The 20,909-nt window shown below is 42.0% G+C and overlaps 1 protein-coding gene across 1 annotated transcript in view; it reads left to right on the top strand.

Annotated features, from left to right (window-relative positions):
* Positions 1-20,339, top strand: part of PAH (phenylalanine hydroxylase) — a 58,147-nt gene extending 37,808 nt beyond the window's left edge. Inside the window, exons 5-13 of the mRNA XM_002711296.6 lie at positions 3,011-3,078; positions 7,064-7,260; positions 9,385-9,520; positions 10,505-10,574; positions 14,435-14,491; positions 15,700-15,795; positions 16,313-16,446; positions 17,646-17,761; positions 19,727-20,339. Coding sequence (XP_002711342.2) covers positions 3,011-3,078; positions 7,064-7,260; positions 9,385-9,520; positions 10,505-10,574; positions 14,435-14,491; positions 15,700-15,795; positions 16,313-16,446; positions 17,646-17,761; positions 19,727-19,770 — 918 coding nt within the window. The 3' untranslated portion in view covers positions 19,771-20,339. The remainder of the gene's footprint in view (positions 1-3,010; positions 3,079-7,063; positions 7,261-9,384; positions 9,521-10,504; positions 10,575-14,434; positions 14,492-15,699; positions 15,796-16,312; positions 16,447-17,645; positions 17,762-19,726) is intronic.
* Positions 20,340-20,909: the final 570 nt, after the last annotated feature.

Raw genomic sequence — 20,909 nt, 5'->3', positions numbered from 1 at the left:
GCCAGTCTTTTTGACTTTAAAACCCGAATTATTATTCTCACCAGCTTAAGGATGACATTTCTGAGGTTCAACACAGCCATGACATCAAGAAATCTTGAAATAAACATCTCAGTCTCTAAGAATACTTGGAATATTTTTCTTTATAGCATCCCTCTCCTCAAAACCCTGCCCACACAAAAATCCACACCTCTCAACACCACAACTAAGATTTACAAGATTAAGGGAAGGGCTAGCATGCAGTCTTCAGGTAATGTTACAACTTTGCATCCTATAGAACTCATTCTGCTTTCTCCCATCTTCTCTCCCCCCTGTACCCCTCCCCCTCAACACTCCTTCACCAACAATATATTTTCCTGTCAAAACATACTTGGTTACATGCAGTGCAACCAAAATTGCTGCTATTAGTTTAATTGAGACAGGGTGATTATAAATAAATTACATGCAGTGCTATCGAAATTACTGCTATTAGTCTAAATTGAGACAGGGTGATCAGTCATCACCAACTGTAGCTTAATTCTGAATGTAGTCCATGTGGATGATCATGGAGGCCCCATGGTCACTTGGCAGCCCAAGAATGCAAGGCCAAATCCTTGAGAGGCTGGGCTTCATAGCCACAGATTTCTCTAACCACAAAGGAGGGCCAAAGTCCCTAGAGACCCAAGGAGTCCCTAGACTCCTTGCAGGTTAATAATGAACTTTTTACAAATATAGAGCTGGAACGGACCACAATTAGAAATCATCTCACATGGATAATCTATGTAGTATATTACATATGTGTGTTCTCACACATATCAATGTGTGAATCTTTAGGCATGTCCCCAAAATAATTTGAGATGGAGTTTTAATATTATTTGGCTTTTTTAAATTATAAAAGCAATCTGTATTCACCACAGGGAACCTAAAACGTAGGCATGGTATAGAAGAATAAAACAGTCACTGTTACCCACTTCCCCCACTATCCTCAGGTAACATTTATTAGAGCTAAATGTTTCCTCTGTCATTTCACCTAGATGTTGATATGTTCTCTCTGACATAGTTGATGCCTTCTGGATATATAATTTTGTATTATACATAATGCAAAGTTTCCACAGGTGGTAAAATCTTTAAATCACCTAGATAAGGCCCATTAGAGACAAGCAACAGAGCCAAATGGGGATGGGGAAGGATTCTGGGCATCCCCTTTCTGGAGGAAGCATGTAGTAGAATTCTACTGACTTCCACTCACACTATTTATTTGTAGTCCTAAGCACAAAAATGCTACAGATAGCTTCAGCAGGTAGGTCCCTCAGAGGGCATGTTAGCGCTGCTTGGAACCCAATCCTGGTGCCCAAATTTCTTACCACATCACCCCAAACTAACTTATCTTCATCCAATAGAAATAAGGACCAGTGGTGGTTTAAGTTCTCAGATGCCTAAGCTTTCTTATCTGTAATTGATGATTCAAAAACCATTCAGTGCTGTAGGGCAAACAACAGGGCTATACTTTGCATTAACCATGCCATGGAATCTTTTCTACTCTGAAAAATCACTTATTATAACTGAGATTTAAGTTTGAAATACAAATGTGTAGACAATTTACTTTTTCAGTAGGAAATATTTGGATTTTTCTATTTCTCAAAATTTATCCTATGAAATTCCTCCCTTCTCGCCTCGCTCCTCTCTTCTTTCAACAACTATATGTAATTCTTTCTGTGTGCCAGGCCCTCTAATTTTCATATGAAATTGCATTACATACATTGACCTCTGGTTCTTGGCAATAACTGATAGGCCCTGATATAAAAGAAACAAACAAATCCATCCAGCTAAGTAAGCAAGTGAAACAAAAAGCAATATCTAAAAATCATGGAACATTGCATTTTTAAAGATTTTTAAAAGCCTCTTTTAAATGTTGTGCTCCATGACACAAGTCTTAGTTTTCTATTCTTTAAAGACTCTGGAGGGATGATGGTGCAGAGAAATTGCATGCTAAAGTGGTAGATGGCACAGCTACTTGGGAAATTTTGGTGGAAGCAGGGTCGACAGGTATAATAGCAATCTCTTGTCTCACCAAGACTCAGATCACAACATTTTTGGAAAACACTCTTTGAATCAATGGAATCATTTCCTACTCAAGGATGTGTCCCACACTCAGCACTAAAACACAAACTTGACCTCTTTTTACTTCGAAATGGGTTGCCTACAATTGTTGGAAAAGAGCTGCCTGCAGGTCAGCCCAGAGAAGAAATCGCCATCATCCTTTTTATGTCCCAAGACGGAGTTCTCAGTGAGTGGAGTCTCTGCCAGGTTGTAAAAGTTGACAATTATTGAGGTGTAGTGAAAAGAGCAGGGAACTGGGTGATCCAAATCCTGGCTTCACCTTCACCACGAGTCCGCTTCGCTGAGAAACTTGTTTATTTTGCAAAGAAGGAGATAATCATGCTGCTCTACCTTGCAAGTTTGTGGTGAGCATTATAAAAATATTAAGTGCCCAGAATGCTTGAGGGTACTTGGAAAAGTCTGTGAGAAAATGGAATTAAGGAATGATGCACATTTCCTATGAACTTTTAACATGTCTCATAACTGGCACTCAATAAATGATATTTTAAAAATTTGTAATATGTCAGTGTACCTATTTGTTTATCATGAAGGTAAGGGGCAGAGCTGTTGACCTGCTATTTTGGCTGGGAATTAAGTGGACGTTATATATTTTCATAATAGGCATCTCTTTACTAACATTGCCCAATGTAGCAGGCTTATATGTTAGACATGCAGTAGATGAGATTTCCTTCAGACCAGAGTACAGCTGTATCTCGTCTTCATGTTGGAATCCACTGGCAGGGAGGCTTGACCTGAACTGAAGTTGTCACAATAATGTGTCACTCACACCATGTTGTGGGACAGCTTACCCTAAGTTTCACTAAAACAGTTTTTAGGGTAGAATCAGCAGAAGGATGCACATACTGTCACAGCTTGAAACTTCATTGATGGCATACATAGAGTGGCCAAGACTCAAAAGTCTCCTCTCTTCTAGGGTTTTAAAGATCCTGTGTACCGAGCCAGACGGAAGCAGTTTGCTGACATTGCCTACAATTACCGCCAGTAAGTGCGCCTCTTCTGGTGGAGAGAGCCTACCCTCCTTTGACCTAGGTTGGAAAATCCTAACACAGAAAGAGTTCTATTTTCTGTATGCTTGGATGTGTGTGGTACACGCATGTGTGTGTGTGTGGCTAAACTCTCCCATTAACAGCACATGTTAAAAGAATACTTGCCGCTACACCAAACAAAATTACCCACTGTGCAGAGGCCCAGCTCTCTCCCTAGTTTTGTTGTCTAATTATGCAATGTCTGAAGTAATTATAAAAGGCCTCATTCCTGAATAAAGCGGCTTCGGGTCTTCTCCACATTAAACAGGGAGCAAAGAAAAAAGGGAATCATTTACATTCAAGAAGGAGCTGGCTCCTTTACTGCAATAATGAACCATTTGAGATTTCAGGCCAGCCAAGCTTCAGTGGTCTACTTTTATCTGGTCTGACCCAGCTGTGAAGGGCAATTTTAGGCTGGCATTGTTATTTTCTGTCTGGGATTTCATGTTCCTCCCCTCCCCTATGTTAGCCAAAAGAAAATGCAAATATGAAACATGCTGTTTGGGAAAGGAATTGGTTTGTTGTTTTGAGTCCTCAGAAACTACACAATGCTGCCGTAGGATACTTTAGTGTTTGGTGGACAGTGCCATTCCTGAGTTAAGGGAAAATAAAAGACATGCACAAGAAGAGAGAGTTCATCCAGAACACTGAGGTTGTAGCACTTCAACTGCTCTGGTAGAATATCAGGGAGACAGAGGAGATGATGGGGCTTTGTGTACAAAGTTACCTGCAAAATGCAGAATATCCTTCTCTGGATGACTTCTGCCAATGGAAGGATCCAGAACCATGCTGCCCGTGGTGAGATCTAGGCTCATCTGAGCCTTGGCTCAGGCGGAGGAGGAATCAACCCTGAATCCTCTCCTCTACCCCAGCGTGGTCAGGTGGACACCATCAGGTCAGTGTCAGGTAAGAATACAGACAGAGTCTTCTCTAACAAGGAACGCATTCTTTATCTGCTTGCTGTGTGTCTGGGGCTTGGCTAGATTCTGTCTGTATATTACTTCCTTTTGTCTTCATGATCTCACTCCTTATTGTTCAGATGGGGATGGCAAAGCTGAAAGAGATTCATTAACTTGTCACGGTCGGTCATGTAATGGGTAGAAGGTGACATAATCTGATTTTAAACTCATTTGTTTAGCTCTAGGCTAAGGGCTGGAGGGCACAGGAAGGCCCAGGACTCAGTGTCTCATTCTCTCCATCTGATGATTAAGTCCTGGGCTTTGACCCTGCCCCCAGGCATCGGTCTCATCTCCAGTGGAAATGGACCCCAGGGACTCCAAGCTGATACCGCCACCAGATCAGAGGTTCTATCTCTTTACAATAAAGTTAGCCAGGGTTTGTAATTGAATCTCACTAGTTCTGAATAAGGACATGGGTCAATCTCTCAGCCAGTCACTGTGGTTAGGGAAAATGAGACATCCTCATTGGCTAGGTCTGGTCATATACCAGCTCTGAAGAAAGGGGTGGAGCTTCCTTTCATCTGACTGTCTCTGACTAAGAAGGGAGGAGGATGCTTTACTGGAAGAATGAGGAACAGAGAGTGGGACCTGGAACAGCCAATGTTAACTGGGGTCACATCTTGGAACCCAGATGTTGCCATCTCTTGAAATTTGTTGCAGAAATAGCAGATGGTTTCCTTTACATTGAGAATCAGTTATGCTGATAATGACCAATTTTACAACGATTATTACTTGTCAGTACCACTGGTAGGTACTTTATCCGTGGTGCAAGAGTGCCTCAAAAAGTTTGAGGTAATATGGAATTAAAAAATGAGTTTATTTTGACAAAATAAATCAAATCCATGTTTTCTCACTCACTGATGAGGTGAATGAGAAATTCATATTTCTGTGAATTTTTTGAAGACCAGTCATATTTATTTTAATTTTACCTATGCCCTGCTAAGTTAGGTATTATTAGCTCTTGTAAGAGCTGCACGCACTGAAGCTCTGAGTGGTTCACTGAAAGGGTTGAGGCCATACATCTAGGACATGGCAGGCTGAGTACTGACGTTGTCTTAGTTTCCAGACTCTAGTACCCACTCAGGCAGGGCCTTGCCTGTTAGTCTTTCACCATTCCCAGTGCCCCTGAGCTTGTCTTGCTTTCCAGTCTCAAGCAAAAATCTATCCGCCAGCGCCATGGCTCACTTGGCTAATCCTCCGCCTGCAGCGCTGGCACACCGGGTTCTAGTCCCGGTTAGGGCGCTGGATTCTGTCCCAGTTGCTCCTCTTCCAGTCTAGCTCTCTGCTGTGGCCTGGGAGTGCAGTCGAGGATGGCCCAAGTGCTTGGGTCCTGCACCCGCATGGGAGACCAGGAGAAAGCACCTGCTCCTGGCTTCAGATCAGCGCAGCGCACTGGCCATAGCGGCCACTTGGGGGGTGAACCAACAGAAAAAAGGAAGACCTTTCTCTCTGTCTCTCTCTCTCTCTCACTGTCTAACTCTGCCTGTCAAAAAAAAAAAAAATCTGTCTTCTTTCCCTAATTCCTCCCCACCTCTCTGTAGAAAACAGCAGTGACTGCGACCATGAACTTGGAGGAGTTACAGCTCTGAAAGGACAGGAGGAAACTGGTTCGCAGCCTGATGCTACTCTGTAACTCCGTGATAAACAGTTTCACTTTGTCCTAGACTTGCTGTCCCCTGTAAGGGAAACAGGCCTGCAGCCCAGGGAGCAGTCGCTGGGCTTCAAGGTCAGGCTTTGGTGTTCATTGGCTTTCACTATTCAGAACACTGCTCTGGACCTTTCCAATGACTTGTAAACAGTACTTTGCATCTGTCACCTGGGAAGCTTCCGAAGCCCCAGATGCCTGAGTCTTCTCTTCTCCAACACACTCAGGACCTCTAGGGCAGGATCCAGCATATGTAGAAGTGTAGGCAAGAGTGTCTTCTATCTTAGCACCAATTTATTTATTCATTTGTTCATCCCCCTTTGTTCCAATATTCATTTATTTATGCTTGATTTAGCATTATTTATTTTTTTTTAATTTGACAGGTAGAGTTTGATTTTAATTTGACAGTGATAGAGAGAGAGAGAGAGAGAGAGAGAGAGAGAGAGAGAAAGGTCTTCCTTCCATTGGTTCACTCCCCAAATGGCCACTACGGCCAGCGCTGCACTGATCCGAAGCCAGGAGCCAGGTGCTTCTTCCTGGTCTCCCATGTGGGTGCAGGGACCATCCACTGCCCTCCTGGGCCACAGCAGAGAGCTGGACTGGAAGAGCAGCAGCTGGGACTACAAGCCGGCACCCATATGGGATGCCAGCGCCACAGGTGGAGGATTAACCAAGTGAGCCACGGTGCCGGCCCCAGCATTCTTTATTTTTTAATTGATAAAATTTGTATATATTTATGACATGTATTTAAATACCTTTATAGTTTTCCAGGAACAAAAAATATAAAATCTAGATAGAACAGGATATCTTGAACCCATAGTCCACCTGTCCAATACAGTTTAATCTGCAACTATAATTACTTAAGTTGACATAATACAAGGCACTGCAGTTGCTTTATCTGAATTTAGATGTCTGAGCTTAGAGGATGTAATCTTCAGTTGGCAGAGTCCCCCCTGTCTTTATTGGTTGTTTTACACCATTATGTTTATTTTCTGCCCGGCCCTTGAAGGTAAGTGAATTTCCACCTGGGCAAACAATTGGAGAGTTAGAAGAGCAGAAAAGCCCAGTCATTTCTCAAAATCTGCAGTGTAACTGATGAGGTGAGTGCTTATTCCCTTGCTGAACCAAATCACTGTTTCATGTGAGAAGCCCAAGCGGCAATGTTTCCTATATTAAAGGGTAGAATTTTCCTCTTTCAGATAAGATATGAAACCCACCAGAGTCAGTGGTGGCAGCTCACAGATACCAAACCTATTTCTGCTTAACCCTCACTTGCGCTTTCAGCCCTCACCTTGCCCTGCTGGAAGCACAGAATTTTTTTCGTGCTTGTGTTCTAGTGGGCAGCCTATTCCTCGAGTGGAATACACGGAGGAAGAGAAGAAGACATGGGGCACGGTGTTCAAGACCCTGAAGTCCTTGTACAAAACCCATGCTTGCTACGAATACAACCACATTTTTCCACTTCTGGAAAAGTACTGTGGCTTCCGTGAAGATAACATTCCCCAGCTGGAAGATGTTTCTCAGTTCCTGCAGAGTAAGTCCACATCAGGTTCAAAGGCCCAGCAGGGAGTGGGGGTGGAAAGGCGAAGGGAGGACAAATACAAAGAGGTGAGGGTGAGTGTGCTTGGGGTAAGGCACCCTGCTTGATTCTCGCAGGAAGAGCTGAATCGTACCGTGGTCTGCCTTCCCTCTGGTCTCTGCTGTCAATCTACTTCCATCCAAGCAAATAGGAATGAGTTTGCCATTCCAGGCCCCTGAAAAGTATTTTCTTTACTACTCTAAGCCCTGGGTATGCCTGGTCAGAGCTCTCCTTGCAACTCCTGTTGTGTTAAGAGATGGCTGTAGCCAGAATGCACATATCTGTAAGTGCTCTTACAGAAATGCACCATTTGTGGGGAAGTGCCAAGATCTCTGAGCTCTGAGTCTGTGCATCTGGTAGGAATCTTGCCTTGCATCCTCTCTGCCTGGGTGAACCTGTCTCAATTTTCTTACCTGTCAAGTGGAGGCTGTATCAGCTGTTCAACTTTTCTCACAGGCCGATAGTGAGGATGCAATGGGATATTGCATATTATGGCAAATAGCACAGTGCTGCACATGTAGCAGGTACTCAGTGAAGTCTGCCTGAGTTAGAATCTGAGTAACTCAGTGGGGTGAATATGGTATCTAGGTTGTAGCTTTACTACAGAACTTCCAGGGAAGATAGGTGTTCTTTCCACCAGGAAGGCAGCAATTCAGCAAAACTGAAACAAAACAGTCAGCCATCTACTACATGCCATGTAGCGTGAGGAAAGGTAGGGTGACGTAGAACAGGTGTCAGAAATGAAGAATTTCCTATGCATTAGAATTGTGCAGAGGTAGGTAGCTGGAGTAAGGAGCCAGTGAATTACATATCTGGAGGGAAATTGTAGAAGGATGAGTTGATAATAGGCTAGATGACTTTGTGTCCCTTATCCATTTAAAGAATCTTCTAAGCTAAGGCAAGGAATGAGAATCCACACAGAGTTAGCTCCAGCCTGGAAATACAGAGAATATGAGAGAGAAACAAAGGAATCCTAAACATATTTTCCCCTAATCATCCAGGTCACCACAAGTTAGTAACACTAGCAGTTGGAGAGTTACATAACTGTAATTAAGAGAACAGACTCGGAAACCTGACCACCTGTGGCTTGTTTCCTTGTTTCCTCTCTGTGTCTCAGCTTTCCCAAGTGTAAAGTGAGGCTCATAGGATTGTCTGCCTCATAGGCTTATTGAGAGGGTTGGTGTATGCAAAGTGCTCAGAACAGTTGTTTGACATATGGTAGGTAATATATAATGTTAGCTATGACTATCATATATCATCATGACCACTGTCATCCTTCTTCCAAATTTGGAACAAATTGACAGAAAGATACAGAAACCAGAGAAAGCAGATACAGGAACAAGAAAAGGTCCACAGAAAGCTATTTGAAGAATGTGATATAGATGTATAGCCAAAATGGGCTTCTAGTATTTTATCCCCTTTGTTTCCTGCTAATTCACAATGAATGGCCCACTACCATGGCGAAGAGCACACCAGAATGTGCTCTTCTGTGGATAGTCAAGAGGGAAAGAACATACAGAAAGGGTTACGTGAAGAATATTCATTTCCTCTTCCTCAGTTCTCCAGTCAGAGAAGTCACTTCTCCTTATGGGGTGGGAGTGTGAGGCGCAGTACAGAATTCTGGGAGTCCTCCTTCCACATTCTTGCCCCCTGGGAAGCAGAGTGAAAGTTGGCTTCACATTCTGGAAATCCAAGAAGTACTGAATGCATGTTTAGCCTTAACAAACACTAATGAAAGCTAGGATTTTGGGGTGTTTCTGATGTGCTAGACTTTGGGCTAAGTTATTTCATAGTCATTAGCACTTTTGATCCCAGGAACATTCCCAAGAAGTTTGTATTTATGTTTTTTACATGAGGAAACTAAGCTCAAGTGTGTGTGTGTGTGTGTGTGTGTGTGTGTGTGTGATGCAAATCACCTGTCTAGAAGGCAGTGGGACAGAGATTTGAAGTAAAGTCTCTTTGGCATCAGGGCCCATGCTTCTAGGAAGTTGCACATGTGAGAGCCATTTCTGTGTTTCAGGCCCTCTGGCTCCATTGCGATGGGCTTTAAGTTATCTTTTTTTTTTCTTTGCTTCCCAGCATGCACTGGTTTCCGCCTCCGACCGGTGGCTGGCCTGCTTTCCTCTCGGGATTTCTTAGGTGGCCTGGCCTTCCGAGTCTTCCACTGCACACAGTACATCAGACATGGGTCCAAGCCCATGTTCACACCTGAACCGTGAGTAATGCTCTCTGCTACCAGTTGCCTGGTGAGCTCCCTCTTGCTGCTCCAGGAATTTGGGTTCATTGCAGGACTAGTCGCTGGGATTCTTTGATGGTCATACTAACAAAGAAACCCATCTATTCTGGACATTTCCTCTGTCCAAATAGACTGCACTTGTGGGACGTTCAGACCTCCCCAGCCCATGGGAGTAAGAGGTCCCATTTAAGCTCCAAAGTCAGAGCTGTGAAGTTCCATATGGGAACAGGAATAAGAGGCAACCAAGCTATCCCAACACCTAAAGGTACATCTACCTGATTCTAACCTTTCTTGGCCTAGAGGTAGAGTGGCTGACTACTAGACTTCTCCTTAGTCAACATCTTGGTCAAAATGAATACAATTATGGAAAAAATAGGATGCCCCAAATTATTCTTCTCACCCACAAAGTTCATTGCTACAAATCAGAATAGGCCTGCTCCTAATGGATTTGGCACTTGCAGTATCAAACAAAGGTCGCTTTTCTTCTCTGCTTGCTGTGCTCTTCCAGATTAAGGGTACAGCAGTTTTCTTTTTAGGTTGCCACTGGGAATAACTCAGCATATTGTGTCTGCCTAGGGAAACAAATACCAAGATGAGGACTTCGGGTGGAAGTATTCATGACACACAGCTCACTTAGGCGTTAGAGAGGATGCTCCTACAGATACTGGCTCACCTGTCCTGTCCTGAACACACTGGTCATACCTCTAAGACCCGTCTGTGACTGGTGTACTCTTCCTAGTGCCTCCTCTTTGCTTTTCTTTCCACTTCTCCCTCTTCTTCCTTTCTCTTATGTCTTTTTTTTTTTTCACCTGACAGCAAGCTCAGTATATCATTCATTTTGGGAAGTTAAGTCATAAGCCTAAATGAGTTGCTTTCCTTCTTTCTACTCATTCCTTTTGTTTAAACACTGCTAGTTTGGCTAAACCCTCCTCCCCACAAAGGTCCACGATTTCTGTCTTCCAGAGACATCTGCCATGAGCTACTGGGACATGTGCCTTTGTTTTCAGATCGGAGCTTTGCCCAGTTTTCCCAGGTAAGGTATACATCTCTTTAGCTTTCTGGTTAAAGGTCTGGGAGCTGGATTGCTCAAATGAGTTTAACTCAGGAAGAGACCCTGGGACTCTACAAGAGTAGAAACCATTTGCAGTTCTATAATGCCACCCAAGAAAGGTGTGTGGTCCTATGTAGCTAGTTAAATATCCATTCCAGGAACCACAGCATAGGGTTGGATGATGACTCATCTTCTGAATCATATGTGTGATGCTGAATTTGTAATCTCCTTTGTCCTCTCAGGGATAATTTAAGTCTTTTCATCCACAAAAGTCTCTGGTTCTGGGCAGAAGTCACCTCACCTTCTAAATTCTCTTATTACTTCCACTCGCCCATCTTCAGAGCCTTTTCCTCTTTTTACTTTATCAGGAATTCATTTGTGTGTATGATTGAATTACATAAGATTCTATTTGCCAATTATCCAGTACCAATAGTAACGGTTGATAAACAAACAGAAGGGATCAAATGTTTTAACACCATCATCAAAGCAGCAACCTAGCTCCTGGTTCATCTTTCACAGTGGTGAGCAAGGGCAAAACAAAAAAAAAAATTGCTTCGTGGTGAGTAAAATAATTTTGCAAATTCTCTCTAGTGACTAAGAAGAATCCTAAAACCATAGCTGAGTACCTGGTATCCTGGGAAGATTGAAGTGGCAGCGGTGATACAGCCCTACCCTGCCACTGACCAGCTGTGTAATCTGGAGCAAGTTACCAGAACACCCTCTACCTCAGTTTCCAAAGATGTGACTCAGGATCAAATGAAATAAGATCAAATGGAATGGCCTATGAGCAAATGCTGGGTCAACCCTGAATGTCAGAGTAATGGGATTGCTTGTGAATATTAGAAACATTTCCCTCAGTTGCAGTAAATAAGTATTTATACTGTTAAAGAGGCTACCACTTGGTATTTGAAACAATCAAACATAAAGTGAGACCTATTGCTTGTTAAGTAAGGGAGAACTGTACTTGTGAAATGTGTCCTCTCTAAGCAAACTTTATGTGAAGCTTTGGGAATTATGGGGTTCAGAGACTGCTAGATTGGTAGAAATGATAGTGTTTAGGGATTGGTTGAACTTTTAACTGTGAAAGTATCACTGTTAGCCTTCAGAAATGTTATTACTGCTGCCAAGCTGTTGTGGACTGTTTGGGACACTTAAACATGGGACTTGTTATTGTGGTCAAAGAATGATCAGCTTTCTCTTCAGAGAATAGGAACTTTTTATGCTAACAATAAGAAGTTACTCTGCACAGTCAGTGGCTATGTGGCAATCCTCCTTAAGCCATTTACCATTTAGAAACTCTAAAATGAAATGTACAATTGTTCAGGTCAACAGGGAGGAGATATAAGACCATCAATATCACATAGTTCCAACTTTAATGTGATAGCCCAAGTCAGTGAGTCATTTTGGAATGATGGTCCTTTTTGTTCTAGATGCAGGACTTGCATGCCACTGAAGTGCATGATGGGATAGAACAGAGTCTGGGGAATTATTGTAAATATTGGAACCCCTTGCTTTGGCAAGCTCTTAATTCACAAATAATGGCAACTAAAGTAACAGGGCACCATTTTGAGTTTATTAATTATTTTGGTTAAACCCAGGACTGTGGCAGGTTTGGACTGCTGGATGGAGTAGAGATGAGATAAGGACAAAAGTGAGTCAAGCTAAGAATTGGTCTGAACTTGGTTTACTCTAAATCAGGTGGCTTTTTAAATAAGATCTATTATTTTTAAAAACATTTATTTATTTATTTATTTGAAAGAGGAAAGAGGAAGAGAAAGAGAGAAAGAGAAAGAGAGAAAGAGAGAGAGAGAGAGAGAGAGAGAGAGAGATCTTTCATCTACTGATTCATGTTCCAAATGGCTGCAACTGCCAGGCATGGGTCAGGCTGCAGCCAGGAGCCAGGAACTCCATCATGGTCTCACATGTGGGTGGCAGGAATGCAAGTTCTTGCAGCATCCTCTACTGCCTTCCCAGGCACATCTTCGGGAAACTGGATCAGAAGCAGATCAGCTGGGACTCGAACCAGCACTCCCACATGTAATGCTGGCATTGCAAGTGGCTGTTTAACTCGTACCACAACACCAGTCCCAGATGGCATTTTTTATGCATAATCTGGGCCAGGCACAGGGAGGGATTCAGAGATGCAACCATGAGTCTCATGCTTCAACGAGAGTCCAAGTGTCCATGCTCCTCTCTGTCTGCACTCATTCCTTCAGTGATATCACCCGATCTCATGGCTTTAAGTACCATCTCTACTCTCTTGATCACATTCATTTCTTCATCTCTAACTTTAACCTCAAAATACAGACTTGAATATCTACCCAACTATCTATTTAATGTTTCTACTTAGATGCCCACTGGACTTTGCTATCATCCTGCCCTCAACTTAATTCTGGATCTTCTCACTCAAACCTTCTTTCCCCAGAGACCTCTCCATATCAGTCCATGGCAACCCCATCCTTCCAGTAATTTGGAGATATTATTGACACTTCTCTCTCTTACTCTACAATCAGAAAATTCTCTGTGCTCTACAGTCAAAATACGTGACCATTTCATATCACATCCACTGCAATTAATCTTGTCTCAGTCACTGCTGTTTCCCACCCTGGTGACTGCAGCCACATCCTCAGTAGTGTTGTGCCTCTGGCTTTGACTCCGTGGGGTTTGCTCTCACACAGTGTTCAGAGTAAATCTTTGATGATGCAAGTCAAATCATGTCTACCTCTCTGCTCAAAATCCTGCAATGGGTCCCCATCTCGTTGGAAAGTAAAGCCCGAGCCTTCCACTATCTGGCTCTGTATCCCTCTTGGTCATCACCTACCACTGCCACCTCACTTACTCTGTCCAAGCCACACTATCTTTCCACGTTCCTTGAACATTTTCCTTCTTTAGGTAGGTTTGGTACTGGCTTACAGTAGGCTTCCCTCAGATGTCAGCAGACAAACAAACCTCATTTTCTGCCAAGTATTCACCCTTTGACGCTCATCTTCTCACTGATGCTTACCTTGGGGCCCTATATAAAATGTCAGCCTGAGCCTGATATTTTGGAACTTGTGACTCCCCTTGTCCCTTTCTTTTATTATTTTATCTTTCCAAAGAACCTATTACCTTCTCACGTTCCTGAGTGTATGTTTATTTTGTACTGTCTGTCTCCACTAAAAAGCACAAGATCAACGGTCTGTATGGATTTTGCACACTGTCAGTCATATGGGTGTCACTCAATAAATACTTTTCAATGAACACATGCATTAGGAGAGTTACAATACACAAACATACACATACGTGCACACACACACATGGCAGGCTGGAACAAATGCTGTTCAAGAGAGAGACCACTAGAAGAATTCTGGAATGGAGCTGTGATGAGAAGTGAACCACAACATATCAGACTCTAACTTTGTTCATATCCGGACAGACATCAATCACATATTTGCAGTCCTCCTGTGCTGTTGTCATGTTACATGATGAAAAGTCATCTGGATACTTTGGGAATGTTCCACTTGTGCTGCGGGGGAGCACCGAGCTCAAGTCAAAAGATGAAGTTTTAGACAACAACTCACTATGTGGCCATGCGCTTTCTCTGTGCCTCAGTTTACTCATTTTTAAATTGAACACAAATGACCAAGTGATGGTGAAAGGGTTTTCCTGTACTTGTGACTCTGTGATAGGTGGCCAGGGAAGACTTGACAGGACTATTAGGGTGTTTCTGCTCCCTCTTCAGGCATATGGCCACAAAACACCATCCTATAGTCATATAGTCAAGTGCCGGGTTGGTACCAAGAGTAAAGTTTGAAGATGGATATGCCTGCACTGTGTTAGTGACTATTTCTCCACAATTGCAGGAAATCGGCCTTGCCTCTCTGGGTGCACCTGATGAATACATTGAGAAACTTGCCACAGTAAGTTTATTCACTCCCTGGGTGGGTGGTGGAAGTGCTCTTGGCCATATTCTTTAAATCTTTGAAACTTTGTACTTCCCATGGAAGCCAGGTGATTGGGAGGAAAAAATCAGATTATGGTAGGTTACATTTGCACAACTGGAACTTCACATTTTGATTTCTCCTTAATGGTTGGATTTTGAAATCAGCTGCATGCAAATGTTTAAACATAACTTTAAACATAGTATCTTTTTAAAAAGATTTATTTATTTTACTTGAAAGTCAGAGTTACACAGAGAGAGAATGAGAGGCAGAGAGAGAGAGAGGTCTTCCATCCGCTGGTTCATTCCCCAGATGGCTGCGATGGCCGGAGCTGCGCCGATCCGAAGCCAAGAGCCAGGAACTTCTTCTGGGCCTCCCACGTGGGTGCAGGGGCTCACGGACTTGGGTCATCCTCCACTGCTATCCCAGGGCACAGCAAAGAGCTGGATCAGAAGAGGAGCAGCCGGGACCAGAACCGGTGCCCATATGGGATGCCGGCGCTTCAGGCAAGGGCGTTAACCTGCTGTGCCACCGCGCCGGCCCCTAAACATAGTATCTTGAAAACACTAGCAGTCTATTATAATAACCCTCAGAGTCCTTGGGCAAAATATGGTGTATTAAATTATTCTGAATTTACAGCCTTGAGAAGGGAATATTTACAACTCCAACTTTTCATGGGAGGGAATGAGATTTTTCCTTTCTTGGCCACATAGTGAAAATAAGGGCTATCTTTCTCCTTACTACACACCTCCCTCTTACAAGTGATTCTTATGACAGCCATTGAAGTATCAACTCTACATAGTACATGGTTTACCTTTTTTACCCTCCTTTCCAATTTCAGCACAATCTCCAGCTACAAAGACAAATTTCTTTAGAAATGTATTTTGTTTATTTATTACCTTTTTTACTTTAAAGGCAGAGATAGAAAGACATAAAGATAGAGATGGAGAGTAAGGTTGATGGAGAGAGAGGGAGAGGAAGAGAGGAGGGAGGGAAGGAGGGAATGGGGATTCAACAGGCTAAAGGATAAAGTGTGACCCAGAACATGGAGAGATAGTCCCAGTTCACACTAATTCAGATAACAGACCTGCACAGACACTCACTTTGGCCATCTTGTCCTTGACTCTGGGGCGTCTGCTGCCTTTCCTTTCCTTGGAACATGCTCTCAGATTTACTTTCCATTCCAGATCTACTGGTTTACTGTGGAGTTTGGACTCTGCAAACAAGGAGATTCTATAAAGGCATATGGTGCTGGGCTCCTGTCATCCTTCGGTGAACTACAGGTATGACCCAACAGGAACAAAGGATGAATTTCTTATTCTTATTCTCTGGGTAAAGTTGAAATCTCATTGACATCTATTTTGAGATGCAAGCTGGGAGCTCATCCTCCAGTTATTGGTACCTTAGTACCATAATTTGATCATAGCTGCAGATGTTAGTGATAGTGAGTGAACTACCTAGGTTTCTAAGGAGAAACCTCCTGGCCCCATGCTTGGACCGTGCACATGACTTCATATGATGAAAACACATTCCAGAGAATGTGGTTGGCCCCCACATCATCTACTTATCACCTTACTTGGAAGAGACTGGAATGAATTACTCCTTATTTTGTCTGTGGGCTTTAGATAATCAATGAAAGGTATAATTGCTATATGTAAAATAACTTTGTGCATTGCATTTGGGCTGGGATGTGGGAAAAATCAGGTTGAGATGAATGAAGGTGCACAGATGATCAATGGGTTGCAACTGGGACCACCTATCCTGCTTTAACAGTGAAAACTGTTCACTTGGTGCCTACAGTACTGCTTATCAGGCAAGCCGAAGCTGCTCCCCCTGGAACTGGAGAAGACAGCCATCCAGGAGTACCCTGTCACAGAATTCCAACCCCTATATTATGTGGCTGAGAGTTTTATGGATGCCAAGGAGAAAGTGAGGTGAGGTGGTGACCAAGGTGGATCATTAGCCCTGCAGTCTCCTGATGCAGGTTGATGGCATTGATCTCTGGTTGGTTGGTCCAGAGATTACACAACAGCGAGTTTGTGCAGCAGAGAGCTTGTCTCACCATCTTCTCTACCCTCATTCTCTTCTACCCTGTTGAGAGTCTGGACATGCCAGTCTCTGCAAACAACCCTGATTCTTGGCCCATGTTCCATGTGGACACCATGTGCAGTTACTAAACCCTCTTGTGAGTGGCTATGAAAGTTCCCTCAACCAAATCAGAGACATCTTCCAACCTCGAGAATTTTTCTCACTTCATTTTTCTGTAAATCTACATGTGTGTGTGTATGTGTGTGTGTGTGTGTATCTATCCAACTAATGTTAAATCTACCCATCTCCGCAATTTATTTTTCCTCCTTAGCACATATTAACTTCTAATGTAGTATGCACTTTAGACTGTATGAGGGCTTTTATGTTTTCTGCTCTTCACCCATCCCTTAGATCAATTCCTGATAGAGTAAATACTCAAAAAGTAATTGGTAAAGGCATCAACCTCAGAGGCATTTCACAAGAGCCTGATGGAATGGTACCAGGACTCTGAGACTCTTGGCCTCCTGAGCTGAAAATTGTGTCTATGATCTATTTGAACAACCTTCAACCAGATCTTTATACAAGCAGGAGACAAGCCAGGTCAGCCTGGACATGGATATCCTGATACTCATTATTGTTACCATTTTTGAAAAACGCTTGTCAATGGTGGACTGTAGACATGGCATACAGCCCTTTGGGATCTTATGAAGTGGATCATGCTAGCTTTCAATACACTGGGCTTAGGTAATTAAAGGTAAAATGATGTTCCACAAGTGTGCTTTGTTAGGCTCAAAGTGACTCCCTTTTCCCCCGCTCTGTCCAGGACACTCAGTCCTTCTTGCCCTGTTCTCTAGTTCTCTCCTAAATTCTACCCATTCAAGTAGCCTGCCTCCCTTCAGCTACAAAGGCTCCATTGTGCCATCCTAGGGTCCTCTTCAGCTATGTGATTTTTGGTAGAGTAGTGCATTACCCCACCCAGGTAATTAATTATTACTATTAATCGTAATGGATAGTTCATGTTTAGCAACTGTTGTACACTGAACACTGTTCTAAGTACTTTTATGTGCAATTCATTCTTCACTCCAGCCTGGGGTTTTGGTTTCAGGAACTTCGCTGCCACAATTCCTCGACCCTTCTCAGTTCGTTATGACCCATACACTCAAAGGATTGAGATCTTGGATAATACCCAGCAGCTTAAGATTTTGGCTGACTCCATAAACAGTAAGTCACTTTATAGCCTATGAGGCTGTTCTCTTACCCAGAAACAAAGTGTTTTGTTTTCTTATGTTCACTATTTGAACAATGAGAAATTTATTAAATATTGAGTTAAGCAGAAAAGTATCTCCATGTAAGCCATGGGTCATTGAGGAAGAAAAACTTGGCCAAAAGGCCAGAATTGCCTTGGGTGTTCTTTCTCCTTTGACCTTCCTAGATTCTACCCAACCCCTACTGTCATACCACCTTCAACACCTGGCCTGCCACTGCCATGTGCTCTCTGTCCTTTGCTTCTCCATCCCTTCCTTCTACTCTACATACAAGTCCTGCTGACACTATTGTGCCTGGAATCTCATCCCTTAATAGCAAGGACCTGTCTATTTTATCAGCCATCCAGTAGCTAATTTAATGATCTTCGGTAATAAGGATATTGTAATAGTTGTCTTTAGAATTTAGGGTTATCTTATTCATCACCTGATTCTTTCTGTTGCCCTTTGTATTCCATTCAGCAATATTGTTCACCATGTAATTCCCATACTCTCTCCTGGCCTTTGCCATTGTAGTTCTTTATGTTGAAAATACTCCCCTTTCCACTCCTGTTTAGAGATGTCCACCTCCAGTTCATATTTTAAGTGTTGCATAGATATCTCCTTTTGTAGGAAGACGTACTACGTCTTTGCATTCCGGTAGATACCTCTCTCAGAGGAGTTATCATTAGACTGTTTTGTAGTTATTTGCTTATCTGTCTCCATAAGTAGACCTGAGCAGAGAGTCATGTCAGGTTCACTATCAAACACCCAGCATCCATCCATGTTCCTAAAAACTGTAGAAGGGATTTAAGAGCTATAGAACAGGTAGATGGAACTAACAAAAGTATAGCCAGAGGGAGGAATTCTAGGCAAGATTTGGAAGTCCTTGTGTTATATAGTGGCACCAAAGTCTAAAAGGTAAAGTGGGCTTGAATTTCCTTTAATAGGCCTCTGATACTGCCGAAAGCCATAGTCAGCCCTGGCTATTACAGTCATTCCCCATTTTTTATGGCTACCTGTAATCATCTTTTTGGAAAAGCACAAGGCTGGATACTCAAGTGGAGATTTGTTCTCTGAAGAAGTCAACCAGGTGCCCTAGAGGCTGGGATGAAAGACACAGGGGTCAGATCATAACCATTTTCTCTCTGTTTCTCATTTCCTCTGAAAAGACAACAAAATCTCCATAAGCTATTGCCTGTAAAGGAGGTTTTAAAAGCACAGAATAACAAATTTAGAAACTGAAAGATTCTTAAGAGATACGTGTCCTTATGTAAGACCTCATTGTCCCTCTTCACCTATGTCTTCTCAAGATCTAGGAAGGAGGGAGGCTTGCCCATCTCTAAGGCTCCTTCCAGCCCTTTGAATAGTCTCTATCCCTGTGGTCCATGGGCTTGTGAGAGCATGGCATAAATAGAAGTAGCTGCATTGTACATTAGACCAGTGGTCTAATGATCTAGACTAGGTTATGTTCGCAGGCCATGTAGTTTCAAATTTTAGTATGTGTCAGGATCATTTGGAGGGCCAGTTAAAAACTAGTAGTCCTGAGTCATAATCCCAGGCTAAATCTTTGTTGAATTTTTGGGGTTTATATTGGTAACAATAACTCTGGTGATTCTGACATAGGAGGTTTGTGTAAACCACACTTTTAGGTTGACTTAACTCCTTGAAGCCTCTATGAACAGTCACATGAAGCAAAAAAATGCAGCTAGTGATTTTCCTGGGGGGAAACTATTAATTGCTTCCCTAGCTCTGTCACTTCCTCAACACCTAAGTATACCATAAAAGCCCAATTCCAATTGTCATGACTAAAATTTAAGCACCCTGAAGACTGGGATGACACTAAGCTTATCTGTGCATCCCATAGATCCCCTAGTGCTTTCAATGCAAAAGCCATTTGTTCCTTTAATTAGAGGCTCATTTTGGTCATTCTTTTTCTTTGTAGGTGAAGTTGGAATCCTTTGCAATGCTCTTCAGAAAATAAAGTGAAGCCATATACAGAATTGGTCTGTCAACTGACCATTGCTGATGGAAATCCAACTACTTATTTCATTTGAAAAAATCTGGAAAGCAAACCTGAATTTGAAATGACTATATTAAATTCTTTTGTGAACAAGATAAATGATCAACATATAAATCAAAATGATCTCAAAGGATGGTGTATTAATACTTACACAAAAACATAATGGTGGGTCTTTCAGGGTGTCTTTGATTTTTCTATGATAATTCTATATTCTCAGTTTATGTACATCATTAATGTCACATTTCTTCAAAGTTTCTTAAAATGTAGAGCCTTCTTTGTTTAAGCTCTATATAGACTTCTTGTAATTTCACATAGAAGACTCTTAAAGGAGTATATATGGCTAAATGTGAAATATCAGACTACAATAAGATTTGAATTACTGAGTTTAAAATAAATCTTAACCTACAAAGCTTGGTTTCTATTTGAGTTGATAATGATTCCAATTGCTGCTTTGTTACTGGGCCTATGTAGATTCCCTTTAATTCATCCCATTAAAATACTTACAAACATTAAAATTCTATGGAATGATATAAAACATTTTCATGTGTTTTGTTATAATCATAAATAGTACTGTGTAAGGTAATGGAATTTCCCACTTGAGCCCCACAACCCCCAGAATCATTTTTCAATTGTCAAATTTGTTTGAAGACCTTATAATATGACAGATGTTAATTAAAAATCTGGTTGGTAGATATTCAGTAAGCATTCATTGAATAAATAAGTGAAACATTACTAAACAAAATCCAATAAGAAAGTAAGAATTTTATTTGTTAGAAAAAATATTAAGGATTGCAAGATTTTTCAGTTTCAGATATTTCTTGGAATTAAATATTCCTGTTTTTGCCTTAGAAATATATTAACTGGTACACTTGTGATTTGAAGGAATGATCAGAAGCTTAGACTTCCAACACATTGCAAGGGCTTTTTGTGATAAACAAAGTCAAGTCTGGATAGCAGTAGACTTTGACTTTTGTTAAATGTGCTTTTTCTGTGAACACATGGATGTCTTGGAAGTAATGGGGAAAATAATTATGTGTTTGAGGCCATCACATTATTTTACATGTTATTTTTAGTATAAAGGATTTAAGTAATATATCTTCAAATA

This window comes from Oryctolagus cuniculus, chromosome 11 (assembly GCF_051225735.1).
Source record: "Oryctolagus cuniculus isolate XC-2025 breed Fujian yellow rabbit chromosome 11, ASM5122573v1, whole genome shotgun sequence".
Taxonomy (NCBI): Eukaryota; Metazoa; Chordata; class Mammalia; order Lagomorpha; family Leporidae; genus Oryctolagus; species Oryctolagus cuniculus.
The sequence above is the reverse complement of the archived record's forward strand: the minus strand, read 5'-3'. Positions and strand labels throughout refer to the sequence as shown.